The sequence below is a fragment of the Hyaena hyaena genome, unplaced genomic scaffold, assembly GCF_003009895.1.
Source record: "Hyaena hyaena isolate Hyena2069 unplaced genomic scaffold, ASM300989v1 scaffold_409, whole genome shotgun sequence".
NCBI classification, from domain to species: Eukaryota; Metazoa; Chordata; class Mammalia; order Carnivora; family Hyaenidae; genus Hyaena; species Hyaena hyaena.
Window position 1 is genome coordinate 323616 of NW_024081046.1, and position 24989 is coordinate 348604.

Consider the following 24989-nt stretch of genomic DNA (forward strand, 5'->3'; position numbering starts at 1 on the left):
TCATGAAAGTCGTGGCCTTCCCAAAAGGCCAGCCACAAGCACTGTCCGTGGAGCCCCGTGACGGAGGAGCTGACGGTGGGGCACAGGGCAGCTCTCAGAGATGTACGGGTGACCGGTCCTCACCTCCACCAGGGCCGAAGATTCTAGAACAACTCTGGCTGGCGTGTATCCTAATGGTGGTCTCTCCTCCAGCTAGGAAGCAGAGACAAAGGCTCCGCTTAGATGGTGCCCCACCTGGGCGCTCATCGGCCCACGGGTCCTGAGGGTCCCCGTAAACACACACGTCGGCCCGGTGCTGGGAGCTCGGGGCACGGACTGCGAGGCTTCCCGTTTGCAGAGTGACCGCCGTGTCCCCGGAGCCCCCACTTGCCGGTGCCCCCTGCTCGCCCCAGCTCGGCCAGCAGAGGGCAGCAGCTGCGAGGGCTCGGCGCCCGGCCGCACCTCCAGGACCCGCCACAGCCGAGCCGTCCTCCTCCGAGGTCTGAGGTCTTCACCGACTCCCACCCGGCCGGGGGGCCGGCCCGGACCCGACTTCCCAGCGCTCCGAAGCTCAGTCACAAACTCGGGTACACACGTGTAGACGCAGGTGACATCGAGCTGTCGTCGCTCTGGGGTCCTCCTAACCCCGGGCGGCGGCCAGAGCTGGGATGGAGAGACCCTCAGGCTGGGGGGGGGGCTCCGGGGGCCCTTGGAACCTTGTGGGGGGGGGCCCGGGGGGCCTTGGAACCTTGTGGGGGGGCTCCAGGGACTTTGGAACCTTGTGAGGGGGGCTCCGGGGGGCCTTGGAACCTTGTGGGGGGGCTCCGGGGGCCCTTGGGACCTTGTGGGGGGGCCTCCGGGGGGGTCTTGGGACCTTGTGTGGGGGGCCTCCGGGGGGGTCTTGGAACCTTGTGGGGGGGGCTCCAGGGACTTTGGAACCTTGTGAGGGGGGCTCCGGGGGGCCTTGGAACCTTGTGGGGGGGCTCCGGGGGCCCTTGGGACCTTGTGGGGGGGCCTCCGGGGGGGTCTTGGAACCTTGTGGGGGGGTCTCCGGGGGGCCTTGGAACCTTGTGGGGGGATCCGCTGCACCTGCTCGGCCCAAGCCCCCGAGACAGGGACCCCTGGGGCGCGCGTTCAGGGTCGCACCGCGTCTGCACCCCGCACGCGCGACCCCGCACCGGGACCCGAACCCCCTCGCGTGAACCAGCAGCGGTCAGTCTCCGGGCGGGGGAAGGGCACCTTCTTGCGTTTCGTGTTTCCGCTGACTCTGGGGCCCCATTTGTTTGAATTTTCCGGCGTGAGACGCACAGCCCCCCGCCGTGAGCCGCCCACTCTCCGCAGGCCCTGAGCTCAGAGCCCGGGGCTGCCCGTCAGACCTGAGCGGAGACAGAAACAAAGGTGCGCGTTCCGGGAGGGGGTGGGGGGGCTGCTTCCCGTCGCCGCAGCGTCCCAAGGTTCTCGGGTCAATCCCGCTGACACATTCTCCCAGGACGAGGTAAGAGACTCACACTGTCCAGGACCCTTTGAAGCACAAAGATCTTTTTTCAATATACAGAATCCCTCAGTTACTGACATAAATAAATGGGGGAAGATGTGACACTTATTGCGCATAATTTAAATTCAAATCGACTCCCGGTAAAAGGAAATGACAAGATATTCTGAATGATGTGCCTTCAGTTCTGATCCTTTCGCGGACATGCAGGTGCTACACTGCTTTAGAGCTGCCTGACTGTTTACAATTTAGAGGAAAAAAAACATATTGTGGAATATCGTGAAGCTAACGTTTTTATTTTTGAGATGAAGTTATACCCATCTGTGAATTCTTTCCTTAAAAAAAAACAAAAACAACACTTAAATCGGGCAAGTATTTTCTGACTTTTAAATACCTGATTTAGGGGGCGCCTGGGTGGCTAAGTTGGTGAAGCATCCAACTTCGGCTCAGGTCACGATCTCACGGTTCATGAGTTCAAGCCCCACGTCAGGCTCTGTACTGACAGCTCAGAGCCTGGAGCTGCTTCCGATTCTGTGTCTCCCTTTCTTTCTATCCCTCCCCCGCTTGCTCTCTCTCTCTCAAAAAATAAACATTTTAAAAAATGTTTTACACACCTGATTTAGGGGCACCTGGGTGGCTCAGTCAGTTGGGCATCTGATTCTTGACCTCAGCTCGGGTCTTGATCCCAGGGTCATGAGTCTGAGACCCGCGGTGGGCTCCCCCTGTGGAGCCGACTTTAAAGAAAAAAGAAAAAAGAAACACCAAATGGTTGACAGTGATCCAAAAAACAAAACAAAACAAAACAAGAAATACACAGGTGTAGCTAACTGTTGACCTAGAAAGGGAAGCTCTTCCCCAAGGGCATGTGTGGATTTCTTCCCGGCCGCGGCCGCTCACGAGCACAGGGATGTGGGGGCCGGTCCCCCGGAGGCCCACGCACTCACTCTATTGCTGCAAGAATGCGAAGGGTACAGAAGTCCCGAGTGGTGGGAAGTCCCTCTGCCGCCTCCGAGCCTGGATGGGGACATGGAGGGGCCACATGGGACCTGTGGGTGGCACCAGGGGGCCCCGCTTGCCACTCTGCCTCCTCCTCTTCCACATCAGAAATGAGGTGACGTTGCAACCGGAGCAGAAGCGAGCTCAGTGGAGCTCTGGAGGTCGTGGTCGGCTGCAGAGCCCAGGCTGACCCCGCCCAGGACCCTGCGTGCCCCAGTCCCCTGCCTCTGCTCAGTGGAATGTCGCAGGACGCATGGTGGCCGTGAGAGTCAGTGACCCATCGTACGACCTCACAGGGAGGCGGGCGGGGTCGGGTAGCCTCGGATTAGAGAGGAGCTGCTCTGATCCCCCCAGAAAAGCCCGCAGCTGGTAGCTCCCTCAGGCCAGCCGCCTTTCCAGCCGAGAGCTGGTGACCAAGGCAGGCAGGGCCAGGCAGTCCCTCAGCAGGGGCTCCTCTAGGGCAACCTCCACCCTGGACTCCAGTGAGGCCGACAGACACCCCCACCCTGCTCCCACTGTCTCTCCCCCAGGGCCGCTGCTCAAGAATCCCCTGCACTGGGGCGCCTGGGGGGCTCAGTCGGTTAAGCGTCAGACTTCACCTCAGGTCATGGTCTCGCGGTTCATGGGTTCGAGCCCCGCGTCGGGCTCTGTGCTGACAGCTCGGAGCCTGGAGCTGCTTCAGATTCTGTGTCTCCCTCTCTCTCTGACCCTCCCCTGCTCATGCTGTCTCCCTCTCAGAAATAAATAAAACATTAAAAACTTAAACAAACAAACAAAAGAATCCCCTGCACTGTAGCCCCAACTCAGGGCCTTGGCCTTGGCTTTGCAGACACCTGAGTCGCCCCCACCCTCTGTCTGTAGCACTGCTGCTTATTATATTCAGGTCCAAAGGGGTGGGTGAAACCAGCCGGCCTTCTCGGTGCCGCTGGGAAGGAGAAATGAGCCAGCTGCTTGCAGAGATCTGTGTCATGGAGGGTGACATGGCAGGAAAAGGGACAGGGACATCCTAGGGAATCACCGGAAATGGCTGTGCTCTGCTGCCAACCCTCACGGGGACACCAGTCAGCCCCCAGTAGAGCTTAGGGCCTGGATAGGGCTCATGTGACTGGGGTGCCCTTCACAGTGACTGATGCCCCCCGTTTGGTAACAGGGACTGTGTGCCTGCTGCTCTGTCACCTGCAGCCTGTGGTCAGTCAGAAGCAGAGGACTTGGCCGTGAGCCCTCGGGAGGAGCCCCTGACCTCCCACAGCATTCCTGCTACGGGGCCGGGCTCCAGTCTGAATCCCAAGGTGCCTGGGGCCGAGGTCTCCGAGGAGGACAGATCTCTGGGTGAGGCTCCGACACAGCTCAGAAGGGGTCCTGGGGACACGGAGCCGTGGTTAGGCAGCCCTGATGTTAGCCGGGGGCCCCCGGCTCAGGGGGGCATGTGACACTTGGCCCGTCCCCAGTTCCCAGGCAGAGCCAGGCCCTCCCAGGTGAGCAGGGCCGTCCTGAGCTTCCCGAAGGCCTTGAGGAGCCCCGGGTGGGGTGCCCCCTGGCACACCCTCCTCCCGCCACCCACTGTCCCCGTCCAGAAGCTCAGGCCAGTGACATGCGGGAGGCTCCCCACACTGTCACTGCCCCCAGAGACACAAACACCATCCTTGGAGGCAATGTAGCAGCAGTCATTAGGGGAAGGTGTCGCCTGCGCACGACGATGCACGGCTCTCTCCGGCGACGTTCTCAATTTAGGTTCATAACATAACGATTCTCAAGGTGGACGACTTCTCCATTGGACGTGACTGAAACTCGGGCAGGGTGAATCCCTTGTGCTCTCAGCCGCCCACGGAGAGCTCTAGAAGGATCCTGGCCACTGGAACGAGGACTGTGCTGTGGCACGTTGGGGCTGGTTGGGTGGGGGGCTCTCGGCCACAGCCCTGCACTCGCCCCGCCGGCGGGGCATCCCCACATCCAGCTGCCCACATCGTCGCCATCCAGCTGCCCACGCCACCCAGCTGCCCACACCATCGCCATCAGGGAGACCACAGACTCAGGGCGCAGGGGGCCGGGAGGAGGGCAGGAGAGGGAAGGAGAAGGCAAGCCTGGACACTGAAGTCACTGCCCAAGGCGCCTGCAGTGGGGACGCACTGGAGGCAGTGCAGACGGGAGATGAGCTCTGGCAGTGCTGCCCCCAGGGGTCAGTCCCCACACTTCCCTGAGCGGTGGCTTCGAAAAGACCTTTCCCACAGACAAGCCTGTCACGCTGGCACGTGCTCACCTTTGTGTCACACGATGATGTGATTCAAGTACAGATGACAGTGGCACGCGTGAGAATCGCACATACCTGCCACTTGCACACGTCCGCGTGAACCAGTGTTTGCACTAAATGCCTGGGCTCGCAGGCTCCAAGAACCGACCGCAGGAGAGGGGTGGATGGTAGTTCTCTTTCGCTGCCATAACAAATGGCCACAGACCACCTGGTATCTGCCACCTCTGCAGGCTGGGTCCCTCCCTGCCACACCCTCCCTCCCCCCATCCCCCACCTCCTCAAAGCTGGAGGCTCTGGGAGTACAACCGATTCCAAGCCCTTTCAAGAGGTTGGCTGAACTCAGTTCTGTGGTTGACTGTAGGACTAAGGTCCCATTTTCTTGTGGGCTCTCAGCAGGGACTGGTCCTTGCTCCCACAGGCTGCTTGCATTCCTTCTAGCACGTTCCATGTGGCCCCTGCCAGCAAGGGTAGGTCAAGTCCTCACACAGTCTGTACGACTATCTCTCTGGCTCCAGCTGGGGAAAAGTGCTCATGTGATTGGCCAGGTGCATGCGGGTCACCTCGGATAATCTTCCTGTAGCAAAGCCTGTGACATTAATCACATCTACAAAGTCCCTGTTGCCCCATCATGTAACATAGTCCTTCGTTCTTTCCTTCCTTCCCTTCCTTCATCGCTTGGAGAAAAATCCAGGGAAGAGTGGAGAAAACAGTGGGATGAAGTTCAATGGCTTGCTGAGCTCCAGCAGTGAGGGGGCACCGGGCCATAGAGCCAGGGATGTGCATCGTGGCTTTATTCGTAATTTCCCAAACTTGGAAGCAACCAAGATGTCTTTCAGTAGGTAAATGGAGACGTACACTGTGGTCCCTCCAGACCGTGGAACAACTATTCATGATAAAGAAAGGTATTTGTAAAGCCACGAAAACACATGGGGAAACTTAGATGCAGGTTACTAAGTGAAAACGGTGAATTATACAACATTCCAGGAAAGGTAAAGTATGGAAACAGTAAAGACTGTTGGTTGTGGGGGTGGGGGTGGGGGGGAACCAGGAGAGCACAGAGGATTTCCAGGGCAGTAAAACTACCTTGCATGGTACCGTCAAGGTGGATATAGGTCATCATACGTTTGTTATTTTGAGAGAGTGAGAGCGAGAGTTGGAGAGGAGCAGAGAGAGAATCTTAAGCAGGCTTCATGCTCAGTTCAGCCCAACGAGGGGCTGGATCTCACGAGATGGAGCTGAGATCATGACCTGAGCCGAAATCAAGAGTTGTGCGCTCAACTGACTGAGCCCCCCAGGCGCCCCAAGTCTTTTAAAAAATGAATCAGAAAAGCAACTCTAGCCACAGTGCTCTGATCACGACGCAGCTGTGTTCGGCGCCTGGCATCGAAGGATAAGGACGAATGGGACACACTCGCACTGGGGCTTCAGACGGCCATGCCCGCCAGCCTGGCTGGTCTCCCTAAAGCAGCCTAGGGAGACCAGGACTCCCCACACTTGAACAAGTCTCTACATCTGACGTAATTAAACCGCAAGACTGCTCTCTGCCAACAGGGCACGTCTGTGATAACTCTGAGCGAGCGACTAAAGCTGAACTTGAGAACGACCCACAGTCAGTGTTCTAAATGGTATTTAGTCACTGAAATCCAAATAAATCAGAGAAATTAAAAAAAAAATAAATGTATTCAGGGAAGAACAATTAACAGGTAACTTCCTCAGTGATTTCTTTCAAACTTTTGAGATACACAGTCTTCTTGAGACTTGGTGGAAAACTATATATTAAATTAGACTAAAGATCAACTTATTGACACGCAACTCATGCATAATAAAATGGGCCCACTTGCTGTGTACAGTTCAATGAGTAGTTTGACAGTTGTATATACTGACGTAACCATTTCTCTGATAAGATATGGACCACTTCCATCACCCCAGAAACTTCTCTTGCTTTCTCCCAGTCAGTCCCCTCCCTACCCCGCAGCCATTTTTCCCCTATCACTGTAGAGTCATTTAGCCTGTTTTAGAACTTCAGGGTTCTCCAGAGAAACAGAGTCAATTGGGTGGATGTGTATATATTAGGAGACTTAGTTTGAGGAATTGGCTCACAGGACTCTGGGTGCCAGCAAGAGTGATGTCTGCATGGCAGGCTGGAAATTCAAGCAACAGTTTGGTGTTGCAGCCTTGAGGCACAATTTCTTCTCCAGGAAATCTCAGTTGTGTTCGTAATGCCTTCAACTGATTGGATGAGACCCACCCATGTGCTCACGGGTAATCTCCTTTAATCAAAGTCCATTGATTGTAGATGTTAATTGCATCTACAAAATACTTTCATGGCAACATCTATAGTCATGTTTGATTAAATAACTGGGTATTATACCCTAGTCAGGTTGACATAAGACTATCGATCATATGATGATCATCATATGATGATCATCATATGATCTTTCGAGACTGGCTCCTTTCATTCAGCATGACGTTTCTGAGGGTCATCCTTGTTTTTGCCAGTACCTCATTCCTTTTGACTACTGAATTGTATCTCTTGCACGCATACGGCGGGCTAGATTCGGATACACACCCAGCATTTCACACTTTGGCTAAGGGATCTAAAAATAATAAGACAAGGAAAGTGACAAACGCCAATTACAATCCAGAGTAACTCACTGAGATATTTAAGCTTCTTTAGATCATAAATGGAATAGTGAAAAATCCCTTGCTGGCCAATTGATGAACACAAGGAAGGCAGGGCACTATTTTCAGGAATATGGTACCTTTGTTTGGCTTCTGTTGTTTTTAAATTTTAATTTAATGATAGCTAATTAGCCAAAGAATACAGCCTAAACCAAAGCTAATTATTGTGCTATTGCTTCAAAAGATACATCTGTAATACACATTGAAGCAATTGCATGTGAGAGAGCCTGACAGTTAACTAGTTTCTCAACTGCTCAGAGGCAGAATGGCTAAATCTAAAAGGGGAGATTACAGCCCCCATTTCTCTGCTCCTTTTCTCTCTCTTTTTTTTTTTTTTAATGTTTTTTATTTATTTCTAGGAGAGAGAGAGAGAGAGACAGCGTGAGCAGGGGAGGGTCATAGAGAGAGGGAGTCACAGAATCCGAAACAGGCTCCAGGCTCTGAGCTGGCAGTCAGCACAGAGCCCGACGCGGGCTCGAACCCACGAACCGCGAGATCATGACCTAAGCGAAAGTCAGACGCTAAACCAACTAAGCCACCCAGGAGCCCCTCTCTGCTCCTTTTCACTGCAAAGGGTTGTTACCACCTCCAACGGTTCCCTCTCACAACAGATTTGCGCAGTCCACTCCATAGCAACTGCTCTTGTCCAGGTCAGCAATGACACCCCCACTGCCACAGCCTGACGGTCCCCCTTCAGCGTTCCCGACGCAGCCTCTGAGAGCCAACCACTCCCGGCCCTGACTTCACCTGGCCTGGGCTGCATGTGCTTCTGGTTCTCTGGGAGCCCAGCTCACGGCCTCCCTCAGGCTTCTGTCCCATCCGCCCTCCCTTCTGGGGTGAGCTCACCCCGTCTCTCCTGGCTCGTCGTGCTTGTAAACGCTCTCATTGCCCATATTTGTATCTCCAGGTCCCGACTTCCCTGTATGTGCCAGACTTGTATGTGCAACTTGCACAGCAAGTTCACACCCAACTCCCGCCCCTGCTTAGCTCTTCCCTCTGTGGCCCTCCCACCTCTGGGCCAAGACACTCCTTTCTACCAGGTGGTCAGCCCACCAGAGCGCTGCTTTGCTTCACACATTTTCCTCATCTCTAAATCCCAGGTGCTTTCCAGATGCTTATCTCTGAAATCTGACCTGTTCTCACCCGCCATCATGTTCATGACCAGCCAACCCTCATCCCTTTCCCAGATGACCTCACGACCTCCTCAGGAGGCTCCCTGATCGGACGCTTGGACCTCTACGGTCTAGTCTCAGCAGCGCAGCCACACCCACGTCAGTCACGGCCCTCCTCTGCTCATGGCCCGAGGCCCATCTGGTGTGGAGTCCGCCGCACTTCCTGCCACGGGCTTCTGCGGGTGGGGCTCCCGCATCTCCCTGACGCTCCCCCCGTGGACTCCTGCTACATTCCATTCCCTCCTTTCTTGCTTTATCTTTCTATCCAGCTCCGTTTGACTTATTACCTATTACCCCCCCCCACCCTATTGTCTCTACTGGTGCTGTACCAACTCCCTGAGGGCAGGCTGTTTGCTGCTCGTACCACCACACCCCGAGACGGTGAGCGGCGTGCGGCGCGTAGCAGCAGCCCCGGTAAACAGCACCTGGGGGGTGGACACACGTTCCCATTCCGGAATGATCATCTTCTAGTGGTGCGACATGTCGCTGCCAAACTCACAACATCACCGGATGAAGTTATGATTTCTGATTCACAAAACTCACAAGTGAATAATCACTCCGGACGCCACATTAAAGACACTCACAATGAAGGAAAGGCGGCCGAGTTGTGCTGATACACCGTTTCCCTACGACTGTCTCCGGGAGGGTCACGAACTCCTGGACTAACAACGTGGCAGACGACGTGAGCTCTGTGCAGAGCTGCCATCGAAGGCCGACCCGCGGCTCCCGGGCTCGCTCTGTGGTACGGCGGTGATTTGCAGTCCCGCGGCCAGGCGGGCGGGGTACCAGCGCGCAGGTGCAGCTCGCCCCCAGGTGCGGCCCCAGGTGCGGCCCCAGGTGCGGCCCCAGGTGCGGCCCCAGGTGCGGCCCCAGGTGCGGCCCCAGGTGCTCCGCCCACCGGCGGCTGAGCGCGCCCTCCATTGGCTGCTCTGCCCGAGGACGGCAGTCCCATTGGCCGAGACTCAACTGGGATCGACCCGGCTCGCGCGGGGGAGACGGCAGCTCGGGGTCCTTCGCTCGAGCTGGCAAGAGAGGAGTAGAGCTAGCGGCGGCCTCGCGGCTGGCCTGGGGAGCCCCTGCCTCCCGCGGGCCCGGGCACCCGCCCCGCCAGCCTGGAGCGTCCTGCTCCGACTCGGAGCGGTGCGGGGCCCGGGTCGGGGAGCGTGGTGCGACGCGAGGCGGCTCACGCAGGCGCAGTAGGCCCGCCCCACAGCCCCCGGCAGCCCTCGCGGCCGCACGCCCCGCCCCGCCCCGCCCCCGCGGGGGAAGCCTCCCGGGGGCCCCGCCCCCACCCGGGCCCGCGAGGAGGCGGTGGAGGATGACGTCATCGAGCCGGGCGACGGGCATTGGGCGCCATTTTGAAAAGGGAAAAAAAAAATCCCTCCCCGGCGGCCGCGGCGGCGGCGGCGGCGGCGGCGGCGGCGGCCGGGCTGAGGTGCTCGGGCGGCAGCGGCGCGGCGGCCGCCTCCTTCGTGCGCCGCCGCCTCGGCGCCCGCCCGCCCGCCCGCCGGCCGGCCGGCCATGGCAGGTGAGGGGGGCGCGCGCGCGGGGCGGGGCGGGGGTCCCGGGAGGGGGCGCGGGGCGGGAGCGGCCCTGACGCGCCCGGTGTGTCCGCAGGAGCCGGAGGCGGCGGCTGCCCCGCGGGCGGCAACGACTTGCAGTGGTGCTTCTCGCAGGTCAAGGGGGCCATCGACGAGGACGTGGCCGAAGGTAAGGCCGCGCACCTGGCGCGGGGACGGGCGCGGCCCCCGCCCGGGGCACCCCCGCCCCCCGCCCCGGGGACCCGGTGCTGGCGGCCGCGCCCGGCGGGGGGCGTCGCGGTAGCCGTTCGCCGCGCGGGCGGGGAGGTACGGCCCCGGACGGGGAGGCGGCCCAGAGGGGTTATGTAAGGAAGCCAAGGTCACAGAGCCTCGCGAGGACTCGGTCTCCGGGGTGGGGTGTGGGCGCCTCCCGGCGCCGGGGCTGCGGTGCCGCGGGAGCCCCCCCTCGCGGGCACCCCCGGGGCCCGCGCCGCGCCCGCTTCTTGTCCTGGAAAGCGGTCGCTGGGCCGCCGAGCCTCCCGTCGTTCGGCGCCGTCGTCGCGTCCCGGGCTTGTCGCCGGTGCCTTTGCTCGAGCGGCGTGGCCTCGGCTCCCCGGTGGGGCTTTGATGACCCGGGTGCCCGGCTGTCGGGCGGCGGCGGCCCCTCCCAGCCCCCGGCTCCCGAGCTCCAGGGCGAACAGCCGTTCGTTCCCGGACGCGGTGCGTGGAGACTCGGGAACTGAACGTTCCGAGTTCAGAGGCTTCGCTTTAGCGACCGTGGTGAACCTGTCGTCTCGTGGAAGGGCCTGGTCTTTGCCAGAAATACACCTTCCTCGCCCCGAGCCTCCGGTCAGGTGTTCGGTCCCCTTTCCTGAACATCCGCCCCCCACCAGCGGTGTGACACCCGGACTATTCAGTAAAACTGCACTCTGAGGAATTGGCGAAGGTGTGTACGATTTGAGGTTTGACGGTAGACTTTATATGACTTAAATAATTTACCGATTGTTCCTTTTATATTCTCTTAAGGTATATTTTTACTTGTGCCAAGTGGGTGACGGTCCGGCTTACTCCGAGTTTTTATCAGGAGTGGTCAGGAGTAAAGCAGAACTTGTGTGTTTGTGAGGGTGGGAGGCTGATGCCTGTCTTAATTTCTGATTTTCCTTTTCTGAAGTTTTGACAAATGGAATGAATTAACTTTTAATTCTGACTAAGATGGTGTATTTTAAGTGTGACGTTACACTTTGAAAATGGTATTCTTAAGTCTTCACAGAAATAATTTTGTTTGCTGAATTAAACTGGGACTTTTTTGCAGTTTTACTTCTAGTGAAATTGTGAACGTATCTAAAAGTTTTGCGCGTCAAGTTATGTTTTTTTGATAAGATTTCTTTGCCGTAATCGCTCGGGTATTTTTTGGTCGTTGTAGGTGTTCAGAGCTTTTTCCTGTGATTTTTCATACGCGTTGGCCCAGTAGTCAGTCAGGGCGAACACACACTCTTTGCCGCAGAGTTGTGGCCGTGACTGTTGAATTGTATTGCTTCCGTGGAAGTCGGTGGTAGAGGAAGCGTAATTGTTAGCAGCTGGCGGTTGTGCCCAAACTCAGCCAGGATGGAGAAATGCTAAGAAGCGGCCATGGTCATTAAGGGCGGTGGTCTGCAGAGGCCACTGCGCGGATACGTGGGTGCCGGAACGCCAGGGCAGTAACCGGGATTCGTTCAGATTTGTGGCGCGTGCTGGGCCTGTCCTGGTCCCAGCTCTACTTGGGAGAGTGCCACGGCGACGCTGCACTTGCTCGTCTCTGCCTCCCGCTGCCGTGACTGAGGTGGAGGCTGGGGCCTCACCTGCGTTGAGTACAGAGGGGAGAGACTTTTGCTTTCCATTTCGCACTTGTTTTTTTTAAGATGATTTTTAAGTGATCTTTACACTCCGTGAAGGGCTTGGACTCAAAGCTGTGAGATCAAGAGTTGCGTGCTCCGCCTACCAAGCCAGCCAGGTTCGGGGGACTTGAATCATAACCTCTGAAGAGAGCACTGTGCCGTGTAAAATTCAGTGGCTTTTTACCTTTTCAAAGCATAGGGTTTTGCAGACGCACGGGCTGGGCCAGCTCAGCGCTGTCGGGGACCTCAGCTCCTGCGAGTGGGAGTAGAGCTGGGCTCCGAAGGAAATTGGTAATTTCCCTGCTGGTGACAGGATGCGGGAGTGACAGTCCCTTCCCCGGCAGCAGGCTGACTGCTTGCTCGAAGTCCTCACCCCTGTAGGTGGAGTAGGTGAACTTTTGTGCCCAGATGAGCAAGAGTCAAAGGTGAAAACCAGGGGGTGGCTTCCAAGAGGAAGTGAGAAGAGACGCGGATCATAAGCTCATGCCTCCACATCCTGGCTCTCCAGGCAGTGGCCGCGGCGTGGAGGCCGTCAGGTCTGTGTGCACGTTTGCACGTGAGGGGTGTGGTCACCATGGCCCAGTCCGTAGGCCCTGCGGCCCCTCTTTGCACAACTTCACGGGACGAATGCCTCTTGCAGATGTCACGCGGTATTATAATCGTTGGTGGGTCTGTCTTGTCACGCTCGAAGGCTGGCCGTCCCCACACACAGCTGTAGAGGACCCAGTCTGGAGTGACAATAGCTGACGGGTACCGAGTGCTCCTTCTGTTCCAGAGATTGCCCCAAGTTACCTGGGTGTGAAAGTCCAGTCTCCACACGACCCTGGGTGGGGGGACTGTTGTGCTTCCCAATGTCAGGCGCAGAAGCCACGGCACGGGGTTGGGGGAAGGAGGTGCAGTTAACTTGAACAGCAGCCACCGTGACCGTGCGTGCCGGCCTGCCTCGGTGGCCGTCGGTGGCTGGTACTGATGCGGCCCTCACTGCGGGGTGTGGCTGCCAGCCTGGGGATCTAGGGACTGCGATTCACGGCAGGAACTAGGGAGTTGCTTCTGAAAGCAAATGAAAATGAGATGCCTTTAGATGTTGGAAGCTTAGGGGCTCCTGGGGGGCTCAGTCGGTTAAGCCTCTGACTTCGGCTCAGGTCACGATCTCATAGTTCGTGGGTCCAAGCCCCACGTCACGCTCTGTGCTGACGGCTCAGAGCCTGGAGCTGCTTCGGATTCAGTGTCTCCCTCTCTCTCTGACCCTCCCCCACTTGTGCTCTGTCTCAAAAATAAATAGAACAAACAAAAAAAATTTTTTAAATGTTGGAAGCTTAATAACCTGGGTTAAAAAATGGCCATCAGCAAATAGATGTCCCACAGACGGTAAGTTGATAGGTGGCTCCAGCGGTCTTGCCTGCAGACTGCCGCAGCAGGACTGGCGCTCCCTCCTCCAGGCCGGCAGTGGGTCTTGCTACCTGTGCTCGTTGCCTTACTAGGGAAAGTGGGGAGCGCGGGAGGAGGGCTCTGTGGTGAACTGTTCCCTGGTTTTATGTGTCACTTGATGGCCATGGTTTTTTTCATCACTGGCGATTTTACGTCTTGACTTTTCTTTTGTAACATTTGTTTTTTGATAGACAGTGAGCGGAGGAGGTGCAGAGAGAGAGGGAGACACAGAATCTGAGGCAGGTTCCAGGCTCCGAGCTGTCAGCACAGAGCCCGACGCGGGGCTCGAACTCATCAGCCATATCATGACCTGAGCCGGAGATGGACACTTAACCAACTGAGCCACCCAGGCGCCCCTTATGTGTCTTGACTTTTTACGTGATGATTTTGTTTAATCTGTTTCTTTTCTTTTTTTTTAAAATTTTTTCTTTTTTAAGATTTTTATTTCTAGGAGAGAGAGAGAGAGAAAGACAGCGTGAGCAGGGGAGGGTCAGAGAGAGAGGGAGTCACAGACTGAAACAGGCTCCAGGCTCTGAGCTGGCAGTCAACACAGAGCCCGACGTGGGGCTCGAACCCACTAACCGTGAGATCATGACCTAAGCGAAAGTCGGACGCTTAACCGACTAAGCCACCCAGGTGCCCCTTTTTTAAAAAAATTTTTAATGTTTTATTCTGAGAGAGAATGAGAGAGAGACAGCATGAGCAGAGGTGGGTCAGAAAGAGAGGGAGACATAGAATCTGAAATATGCTCCAGGCTCTAGCTAGCCGTCAACACAGAGCCCAATGTGGGGCTCGAACCCATGAACCACGAGATCATAACCTGAGCTGAAGTCGGACCCTTAACTGACTGAGCCACCCATGCACCCCTTAATCTGTTTCTTAATCTGTGATCATATTAATCTTTTTCTAAAGAAAGAAATACTAAAGGCTTATCTGTAACTGAAACTTAAGTCGAAAGAGTTACAGAAATCCTACGGGTATTTGGGTGATGTGGTAGGGCCTTTCTGATGGGGTTTATGTAGATATATGATGGGAGAAACAGAAATGTTTCAGTTGGGGAAGGTAAACAAAAATTAAGGGCATTTGGACATCAGTATCAGGAAGTTAGTTTGTATCATTGAATGATAGATACATCTGATTTCAAAGATGTTAACGTGGGAAACTGCTCCCTAGAATCAATGAAATCCAGTATTTGTGAATGCAAAAATACTTATTTTTAGAGTATTGTGGGTTTTTTCTGTGTGTAGAAAATGAGCTTTAAGTATTTGTCGCTGATTTTCTTTAAGTTGTGATGGACATGGTGTCTGGTTATTTGAATTATTCCCAATCTGGTACATTGTCTAGCTACATTCCATTATAGAATTCCCATTTATTTAATATTTATATCTATGTCATTGAAAGGGGGCTTCAGGAAAGCATCTTCTGGGGGAAAGCCATCAAACGAGAACTATCTAGTAACATTTTTGCTATTTAATTTAGGAGAGAGCTTCATGGGGGAGATTCTGCTGTTAGGAAATCAGTTATGTGTGGTTTTCTTAAAATTAAGGCATTTAACATACTTACGAGCACAGCTGCATTGTAACAGTCTTAAACCAGGCTGCATGTTCAAGAAGTTGGACTGATCTTAGTTATATAATTAGATGTACGTATATAAGATTTATGGTAATGTTAAATCACATGCCTCGATTTTTTTCCCCTTGGTTTTAAAAGTCTTGTTTTGATGAGTTCTGGGTTTAGTTCACGTCTGCCGTTTATCAGGTGTGAGGGTACTGAACCTCAGCTCCCTAGTCTAGAAATGATGTGAGTTTTGTCAAGATCAAACAGTGTGCAGTGCTTTTGTTACCTGTAAAGTGTTGTTGGAATGTTAGGTACGACTGTTGATTAATTCTCACGTATTTTAAGGTGTTGGGTGGGTTGTAGCTATATTTAGATATAAAATAATAGTTTCTTATTTTTTCCGGACCTCCCTCCAATCTCTTCGCTCCCCCCAGTTACCTTCAGTTGGGCCTGATCTTGGTTTTTCCATTGTTATTCAGTATTCCTTTCCTGCTTGTACTTTTTTTTTTTTTAGTTTATTTATTTATTTTGAGAAAGACAGAGCAGGCGGGGGAGGGACAGAGAGAGGGTGACACAGGATCTGAAGCAGGCTCTGTGCTGACACCAGAGAGCCTGACCCAGGGCTCAAACTCCTGAACTGCGAGATCATGACCTGAGCAAAAGTCAGATGCTTAACCGACTGAGCCACCCAGGCGCCCCTCTGCTCGTATTTCTTGCTCATACTCGGTGACCCTTGTTGAGGTTTCTTGCCCAGCTTTGTTTCCTGTCTACCTTCCGACTCTACTGATCGTTACCACATTCCACTTTCTTTATGCATCACTGCTCAGCCACTGTGGGTTTTTTTGTTTTGTTTTGTCTTAGAATTTATTTTTTATTTAGAGAGAGAGAGAGAGAGAGAGAGAGAGAGTGAGCGCATAAGCAGGGGAGGGGCAGAGAGAGAGAATCCCCAGGAGTCTCCGGCACTGTCAGTGCAAAGCCAGACATGGGGCTCGAACTCACGATCTGTGAGAACATAACCTGAGCTGAAATCAAGAGTCAGATGCTTAACTGACTGAGCCCCCCAGGCGCCCACCTGCTCAGCCACGCTAACACCTGGTACTCTGTCTTAGATGTGACCTTTCCTTTTACTTAGCTATGTTAGCAGTGTCTTCTTGTTCTCTAGTTTTATCACGTGTTAGGCTTGTGTCTTCACCTAGTTCCTCAGGTATGGATGGCATTGGTGCAGATCCCTTCTCGGTGCTCACCCCGGCTTTGTCTTAACTTGACAGATTACCTTCGGGCTTTTCATCTGTAAAACGGAGGTAGTGTTCCCTGTGGCCATTACAGTTGTTAGGAAGATTCCAGATAAATGCAGGGAAAGCTCCCTCAAACAAGCACATGGTAACTAATAACTGTGGGAACTTCTCTTAGAGACACTCCTGCAAAGGGGAGTAAGTTACTCCGTGTTGCCCCAGGGCGCCCGTGTGACCAGGGAAGGAAGGGTGTTGCAGGGCCAGCCTGGGCCCAGTTCATCTGACCGGTGCCCTGGAGGGGCTGCTGCTGGGTGCCGGGTGGAGACCCCGGCTCCTGCCTGGAGAAGGCCCCTGTTGGGACAGGCAGGTCCGCGCACCGTCCTGAGAGCAGGGCGGGCATGGGGCGCTGCCCCCGGTGCCCAGGGGCACTTGGGTGCGGAGTGAGCGGGAGGAAGCGGCGGGGAGGAGGGGTGAGGGCCCGGAGAGAGTGTGGTGCCTTCTGCGGGGCCCGAGGGCCTGGCGGGGGCGTGGCGGGGCTGAGGGGCCGCGGCGGGGCCACGGGGTGCCAGCGGCAGCCGCGGGCACCGAGCGTCGCGCGCCTTGAAGACTCTCAGCTTGACTTTCGTCGGGCCGGTCAGCCGGGCCGGGGAGAGGCTGGCGGTGCGGTAGGAGCGCGGCCCTGCGGCAGCGGAGGCTGGAGACGGGCTTCCGCCGGGTCGGGGGCCTGCCAGGGCCTTTCTGGTTCTGGGTAAAGGGCCCGAAAGTCAGTATTCTAGACGTCGCAGGCCGGCGCGTGTCTGCCGCCGCCGCCGCCGAGCGCAGGGCGCTGCCCCCGGGGCTGTGGTGTGTGCGGCTCTCGAGCCGGTACTTCCTGTGCTTGAGGTAAACCAGAAGAACTTAAAATACATCTTATTCCACTTTAAAATGATAATGAGCCTGCTACCTGTGAGCATAACGTTTTTAATGAAAAACAACTTCCTTAAACAAAAGCTTTGGTGAGAAGACTGGCCCTGTTTTATACTTGGTGTGAGCATAGGGGTTAAAGCAAGACAGCTGGGTTTTCGGATTCCCTGCGTCTGTGTTCAGTGTGTGGAGATTGTTTCATTGAAATATGTGAAGAAAATTTGGCCTCACGCTTACATGTAATTAGAAAAGGAAGGAATGACTTAATAGCCTTTCCATAAAATTCTGGATATTTTTTAATACAGTGGTAAAACTGGACATGAGATGAGTTCTTCAAGTTCAGTTGTGCTTTGGAACCTGAAACTGTATCATTGAACTGGGGGCTCAGTCGGTTAAGCGTCCGACTGCAGCTCAGGTCGTGATCTCACAGTTTGTGGGTTCAAGCCCCATGTCGGGCTCTGCTGTGCTGACAGCTCGGAGCCTGAAGCTGCTTCAGATTCTGTGTCTTCCTTTGTCTCTGCTCCTCCCCTGCTCACGCTGTGTCTCTGTCTCTCTCAGAAATAAAACATTTTTTTAAAAAATTAAAAAATAAATAAAATGCATCACTTCTACCTTGTACTTTGAATGACTCTCTTACTCCTGTGGTTTAGTAACATCATGCCTTGGTCATTTGGACCAGGGGTACCAAATACTGATATGCTGGGTTTTCCAGACCTTCAAAATGTTAATGCATTTCATTATAAAAGATCAAAGAAAATCACATTTGTTAACGTCACAACTGATCTCCTTAGAAAAGTCTCGAAGTGGGAAGCTGTCAAAGTCATAGTAATAGATATGTTTTCCAAAATTCAAATATCCTCTTAAAAGTGTGAATATTAACATTGTCAGCAAATACTGTCGGTTGTTCTCTGTGAAATGAGGCTCCCTTTGTTCATTTTCAGGAAACTTTGCTGCCAGATACCAAAGCCTGAAAAACCATAGTTGGTGAGTTGTTATTTCATATAAAAACGGCATTCCATGCCATACGTGCCTCGGTCGGCCTGCAACCCACACAACCATGCATGTGCTTCTCCTTGAGACAGTCACTGCTTGGAGATGCGGCGGACGTGGTTCGTGTGTAGGGCCCACCTCACCACAGAGGATAGTGAAACGGCTCCTGCCAATGGGTTGGGATTGAGTAACAATAGTTAGTTTGGTCATCAAGGACAGTCCCAAGTGGAGCTGGCTGGCTCGCCCTCCGTGTGCGTGCGGGAGCTGAGCGGTGGCTCCGGACAGCGGGAGGCCGCAGCCAGGACGCCTGCCGAGCCACCCACAGTTCTCATCTCCGTTGCTCTGGTTCATCCACGCGGATGTCAGCTCGCTGTTAGGAAAATAGTCTTGTCCTCGGGGACCGCTCAGATCCACAGACCACGCTTCGAGAACTGTGGCTTTAAAGTAAGGTGCTAGCAGGAAGGGGTGACAGGGCAGGTTTCGAGATTAACTGTCCTCTCTCATCTTCACTGGATCTTACTGTTTTTGTCTCAAAATGCAAAAGGAGAGCATTCGTTATTTAAAGAAAATCAGATTATACGATGTGTAAAGAGTAAAAGCAAAATGTCCCCTCTGCACTGCTGCCCAGGGATCCTCCCCGTGGCAACTACTCTTTTTTTTTTTTTTAACTTTTTAAAACATGTGTTTGTTTCTGAGAGAGCGCGCGAGCGAGTGAGCAGGGGAGGGTCAGAGAGAGAGGGAGATACAGAGTCTGAAACAGGCTCCAGGCTCTGAGCTGTCAGCACAGAGCCCGATGCGGGGCTCGAACCCATGAACAGTGAGATCCTGACCTGAGCCGAAGTCAGATGCTTAACCGACTGAGCCACCCAGGCGCCCCTCGAGGTAACTACTCTTAACGGTGTGTGCTTCTCGGCCATTTCCAATGCATTTATTTATTTTCAACTTTAAAACTTAGTTTGTGTATAGGCAGGGTTTTGTTTATTTTTTACAAGATGTGAATCCTGTCATAAATACTGTTTTGCAACTTTTTTGGCATCACTAGTGTGCAGTTTAAAGTCTTACACGGACCCAGCTTTCTGCTGAGCTGTGTATATGCTTGAGCTCATTTGACTCTTGCAGCTGCCCCTTGAGATAGAAGTGCTACTGTTGCCTTTGTTTTATAGATGAGAAAATTGACTCTCAGGGACATTAACTCACTTAGCCCAAGGTCCCAGAGCTGGTGGGTGCTAGAGTCAGGATTCCAGTCCAGGTGTTCTGAGTCCTGAGCGCACACTTCAGTATTTTTAACCATGCTGCCTCGGTGTATAGCTCTGTTTGGTGCCTTTTGCTGACTGCGCACCATTTCATCACACAGAGCATCTCATTCATTGAACTCGTCTCGTTGGTGGGTTCAGTGTTTGCCGTTACTGAAGACACGGCAGCACATCTGCCTGGGCAGCCGCTTCCGCGGCTGGATTCCTAGGAACGGACACACTGGCAGAGGCTTCTTGCCTCCATTTTGATGCTGCCAAATTACTCTTCAATAGAAGACGCCATCTTATGCCTTCCCCGAAACTTCTTCCCTCTCTCAAGCTGAGAGCATCAGTCTTTTTAATGTTAGCAATTTAAAAAAAAATTTTTTTTTAGAGAGCTGTGCATGCATAAGTGAGCAGGATTGAGGGAGACGGAGAAAGAATCTCAGGCAGGCTCCAAGCCCGGTGCGAGCCCGGCCCAGTGTGGGCCCAGAGCTCGACTCAACCTCAGGAAGGTGACATCTGACCTGAGCCGCAGTCGGATACTCAACCAACTGAGCCACCTAGACGTCCCTAATGTTAGCTATTTTAATGGCACATCTAATTTCCATTTCCTTGCTAGTTATGCAATTGAGATTTTTTTTTAATGTTTTATTTATTTTTGAGAGCACTAGCAGGGGCAGGGGAAGGGGTGGAAGGTGGGGACGGAAGACTCAGAGGGGTCTCTGCGCCCACAGCAGTGAGCCTGATGGGAGCCTCGCACTCATGAACTGTGAGGTCATGACCTGAGCCAAGCCAGACACTCAACAGACTAAGCCACCCACACAACCCATGCAATTGAGATTTTTTTACTGATGATTTTTGTTTCTCCTCTGAATCATTAGATCACATCATTTGTCCATGTTTTTACTGAGCTCTTTGAAAATCAATTTCTAAAAGCTCTTTATACCCTAAGAATATTAATCTCTAAATATTTTTTATTGTAAACAGTTTTTTTTAATTTTTAAAATTTTGTTTATCCATTTTGAGAGAGAGAAAGTGCAAGCAGGGGAAGGGGAGAGAGAGTGGGGAGAGAGAGCATCCCAAGCAGGCTCCACACTGTCAGCACGGAGCCAGACACAGGGCTCGGACCCATGAGTCGTGAGATGACATGAGCCGAAACTAAGAACTGGATGCTTAACCAAAGCATCTGAGTGACCCAGACGCGCCAAACCTTGAGTTTTAATTCTTCCCCCCCTGCCTCCCCCCGCCCCAGTTTGTATACATAACTACCCAGAGTTCATTTAAGGATGCTAAACGTGTCTTTTACAAGGGGAATTTTTTGGCTGTTGTTGCTATTGGAAATTAAGAAAAATCAGATCCCTGTGTGGGTCAGTGATGGTTTAGGAGGGGAATGGTAAGTGGGACAGGAATTTCATTAATTAACTCAAAAAGAAGCTGGAGTTCAGAGCCCAGTGGCAGGGACAACCACGAAAACAGAAACCCTGGTGAGGATTTTGGACTTGCTCAGAGCATAGGACAGAGTTTAGCCTATTCCGTCTACATCTTTGTCGATCAGAAAACAACTAGGGTCGCCTGGGGGGCTCAGTCGGATGAGCATCCAGCTTTTGGTTTCTGCTCAGGTCATGATCTCACGGTTCGCAGGATCAAGCCCAGCGGCAGGCTTGTGCTGGGCTCAGCTCACGCTGGGTCTGGAGTCTGCTTGAGATTCTCTCTCTCTCTGCCCCTCTCCCCATGCTCTCACTCAAAATAAACATTTAAAAAACAAAAGGGGTAAGGAAAAGAGTTAAAGTAGTGATGAGGTTTTACTTTCACTTTACATTTCTGGAAAGATTATCCCTGCACATAGTGTGGAGGGCAGTTTGGCATATACACCTGTTACGCTTAAAGCCAGGTTGTGACCCCCTGGCTCTGCCTATGGGAGCGCGCCGCCACTGCGGGACCGCGCGCTTCTAGAATTGGGCATCGCGGTGGTCAGACATCCGGGAAAACGGAAATGCCCCAACGTAGTGAAGGGATTAAAAGCATCATGGTGCCCCTGTGTGGTGGGTTGGAGGGGTCTGTGACACAGCCGCTTGCAGAGCAGCGCTCCCCTGGGGAACCGGGGGGTGGACCCTCCCCCTGCAGATCAGAGCAGTTGCCTGCGGAGAGCGAGGCTTCAGGCCTGCACTGAAGAAGGACGTCTGCTTTTGTGCTGGATGCTTCTGCAGGGTCACATTTCACACCAGGGACCCCTTGTGTTCTGGGCCGTTGAGAACAGGGAAGCGCCAGCTCTCCACGGAGGCGGCACAGCGGTCCCCTAGCTGCCGCCTGTGAAGCTGCCGCCGCGGCTGCCTCAGGCTACGCTTGGAAACTCCCTGCACACCGGTGTTCACTTTTCATCTTCTCCCGGTGTCTCCAGTGACAAAACAACCATAAAAGCAAACCCATTAAAAAGCACTAGTTTCATTAATTAGATTTAAAACAGAGCAAAACAGTAACCTAGCGAGTAAGCGCTGAAAGGGTGGCTTCAGTGCCTCGTGTGTGGCGGTGCATTTGTAAGCACACCTGACCTCCTAACTCATCGGGGCGGGGGGGGGGGCTACGTCTGGCTTTGTTTCTGTGGGGTAAGCGTGTGCCTGCATGTTCTAGTGACGTGTCGTGACGTCATGACTTTTTTGACACACTGTTCATACAGGAGAACTATTTTAAATCTTCAAACTGTTTGCCACCTCACATTTTGGTAAACTCTTAAGTGGCTTTTAAATGAGAATAATCTAAATATATATTATTAACATGATATGTTAGTAATACTCATGTTCTCAATACTTGATCTTATTTGTTTCAGATTTTTTAAGAGGTAAACAGTACAGTTCCAGTTGAAGTCCTTTTTTGTAACCCTCGGTCCAGTCGGAACCGGGGAGGCCCCAGCCCGGCCCAGCCCAGAGGAGTTGCCAAAGGGTCTCAGTTTTGTCCCGAGAAGGAAGGAATTCAAGGACAGACTGAGCAGACAACACCAGCGGGAAAGTCAGGAAAAGGGACGCACTCTCCCCAGATGTGACAGTTGGCAGCACACGGCGGGGGGGGGGGGGGGGGGGGGGGGGGGGGGGGGGGGGGGGGGGGGGGCTGTGCCTTGGGGGTTGGGTTTTTGTCTTTTATGCACAGTTGTTAACGATGGGGAGGAATATTCATCCGGGGGCTGCTGGGGTTTCTTGGAAGTAGTTCGTGCTTTTCCCTCTGTGTTTGGTCAGGGGGCCGGTCGTGGCACCTGCCACCGGGGGCCTGCCTGGTTTGGTCCAGCTTCTTGTGGAGTCTTGAAGCTGGGCCAGGGTGCCCCCGTTAGAGCTGAACTCAGTGTCTAGTCTCCTGCCCTCACCCGGGGCAGCTTCTGCCACAAAACGGCGTCTAGACGGTCCCCTCTTCTGCACGCGTGCCAAAGGGGAGGCGCGGCTCGTCTCCTACAGCTTCTTTCCGCTTCACCCCAGCGGCTGCTGCTGTCTCTCCGCCTCTCGCACCTTAATGATCTCATGGAGTGTTTTAGAGGTCACATTTTTTGGTCTTGACTTTATGGTACCAAAAAGGACATGTCTGGCCCTTGGAGTCTTCGGAAAAGTCAGATAGTCTTGATAGGAGTCGTAGTTCCTCACCAGAAACTCCTCTGCTTCGCCAGCGAGCCCCGGTTAAGTTCAGGAATGTAATCATTGACTGGAAATTGGAAAGAATGAGAACATTCCCTTACCCGTTCTATGTACGTCCTGCTCACCGAGGGACAGTGGGACTCTGTATTCTGTGTGCTCTTTAAAGAACTGTCGGGCACAGTGAGTCCATGGGTAAAATGGCAGCCCTACAAATTGTTGCTTTAGAAATACACGCACGGTCACCTTTGGGGTGCTGGCCATGAGGGTCACCGGAGGGGCTTCACGCCACCGCCTCGAGGAGTAGCTCGGGGGTCGTGTCCTTTTATTTCATTTGGCCGGACAGAAAAATACAGAACATTCGGGCTAATGTGGATTTGGACTTGTCTTGTTTTTTGAGGTCTAGAAAATTTTTTAATGTTTTTACTTCTGAGAGAGAGAGAGAGAGAGAGAGACAGCGTGAGCAGGGGAGGGGCAGAGAGAGAGGGAGACACAGAATTGGAACCAGGCTCCAGGCTCTGAGCTGCCAGCACAGAGCCCGATGTGGGGCTTGAACCCACAAACTGTAAGATCATGACCTGAGCCAAAGTCGGACGTTTAACCAACTGAGCCTTCCAGGCGCCCTCCGAATTTTTTTTTAAATTGAAGTCTGTGTTAGATTCCTATGTTCTGTCGTGTTGATTTGTCTCCAGTCCCCATCACCTATTTGGCCCACCCCTCCCCCCACCACCTCCCCTCTGGTAATCATGAGTTTTCTGTAGTTAAGAATATGTTTCTTGGTTTGCCTCTATTTCTGGTTGTTTCTTAAACTCTGTATGAGTGAGATTATATGGAATTTGTCTTTCTGGCCAACTGACTTCACCTAGCATTACCCATTCTATTTATGGGTAGATGGCAAGAGGTCATTCTTGTTCGTGGCTGAGTAATATTCCCTGTACATAATCCACACTGTCCACCCTGCCCGTTCATCTGTTGGTAGACACTTGGGCTGTTTCTGTAACTTGGCTATTATAAATAATGCTGTAATAAATGTAGGGGTGCATATATACCTTTGAATTAGTGTGGGGTTTTTTGCTTTGGTTTGAGGGTTTTGGGGGAGGGTTGTCAGTTTTTTTGGTTGTTTTTGTTTTTTTTGCATTTTTCACTTTGGGTGTAAATACCCAGTAATGTGATTGCTGGATTGTAGGATAGTTCTCTTTTTTAAAACAATTTTTAAGTTTATTTATTTTGAGAGAGAGCAAGCAGAGGAGGGGCAAAGAGAGAGGGAGACCAAGAATCCCAAACAAGCTCCATGCAGGGCTCGGTCCAGGAATTGTGAGACCATGGCCTGAGCTGAACCAAGAGGGGACACTTAATGGACTGAGCCACCCAGTCACCCCCCCCTTAATGTTTCCCTGTTTTTCAATTGGATTATTTTCTTTTTGGGTGTGGAGTTGTGTAAGTTCTCTGTATTTTGGATAATAACCCTTTATCAGATATATCGTTTGTAAATATCTTCTCCCATTTGGTAGGCTGCCTTTTAGTTTTGTGGATTGTTTGCTGTGCAGAAACTTACTTTATTATGTTTATTTATTTATTTTGAGAGAGGGAGCGAGCACACGCACGTGAAGGGGCAGAGAGAGAGAATCCCACCCAGGCTCTTCACATCACAGGGCTCAATCTCGTGAATTGTGAGGCCGTGCCCTGAGCCGCCCAGGAGCCGTGCGCAGAGACTTTTTGTTTTGATACGGTCCCTGCGGGGTTTCTTCGCTTTGTTTTCCCTTCATGTCACAGACGTTAGTGCCTGTGCTGCCTTCTAGGGTTTTTATGGTTTCAGTTTTTCACATTCAGGCCTTTAATCCGTTTCGAGTGTATTTGTGTATGGGGTAGGAAAGTGGTCCACTTTCATTCTTCTGCATGTCGCTGTCCTGCTTTCCCAGCACCGCTTGTTGCAAAGACTGTCTTGTCGCATTGCATGTTCATTCTTCCACTGGGGAACGTTAGTTGACCATATAATTGTGGCTTTATTTCTGGGTTTTCTGTTCTGTTGTATCGATATGTGTGTCTGTTTTTTATGCCATTACCATACTG

At 53.1% G+C, this 24989-nt stretch overlaps 1 protein-coding gene across 1 annotated transcript in view; it reads left to right on the plus strand.

Moving 5' to 3' along the window:
• The first annotated feature begins 9964 nt into the window (after positions 1-9964).
• PPP2R2D (protein phosphatase 2 regulatory subunit Bdelta) overlaps positions 9965-24989 on the plus strand; it is a 50285-nt gene continuing 35260 nt past the window's right edge. The window contains 2 exon segments of the mRNA XM_039252407.1: positions 9965-10097; positions 10187-10279. Of these exon segments, the coding sequence (XP_039108338.1) occupies positions 10091-10097; positions 10187-10279 (100 nt within the window). The 5' untranslated portion in view covers positions 9965-10090.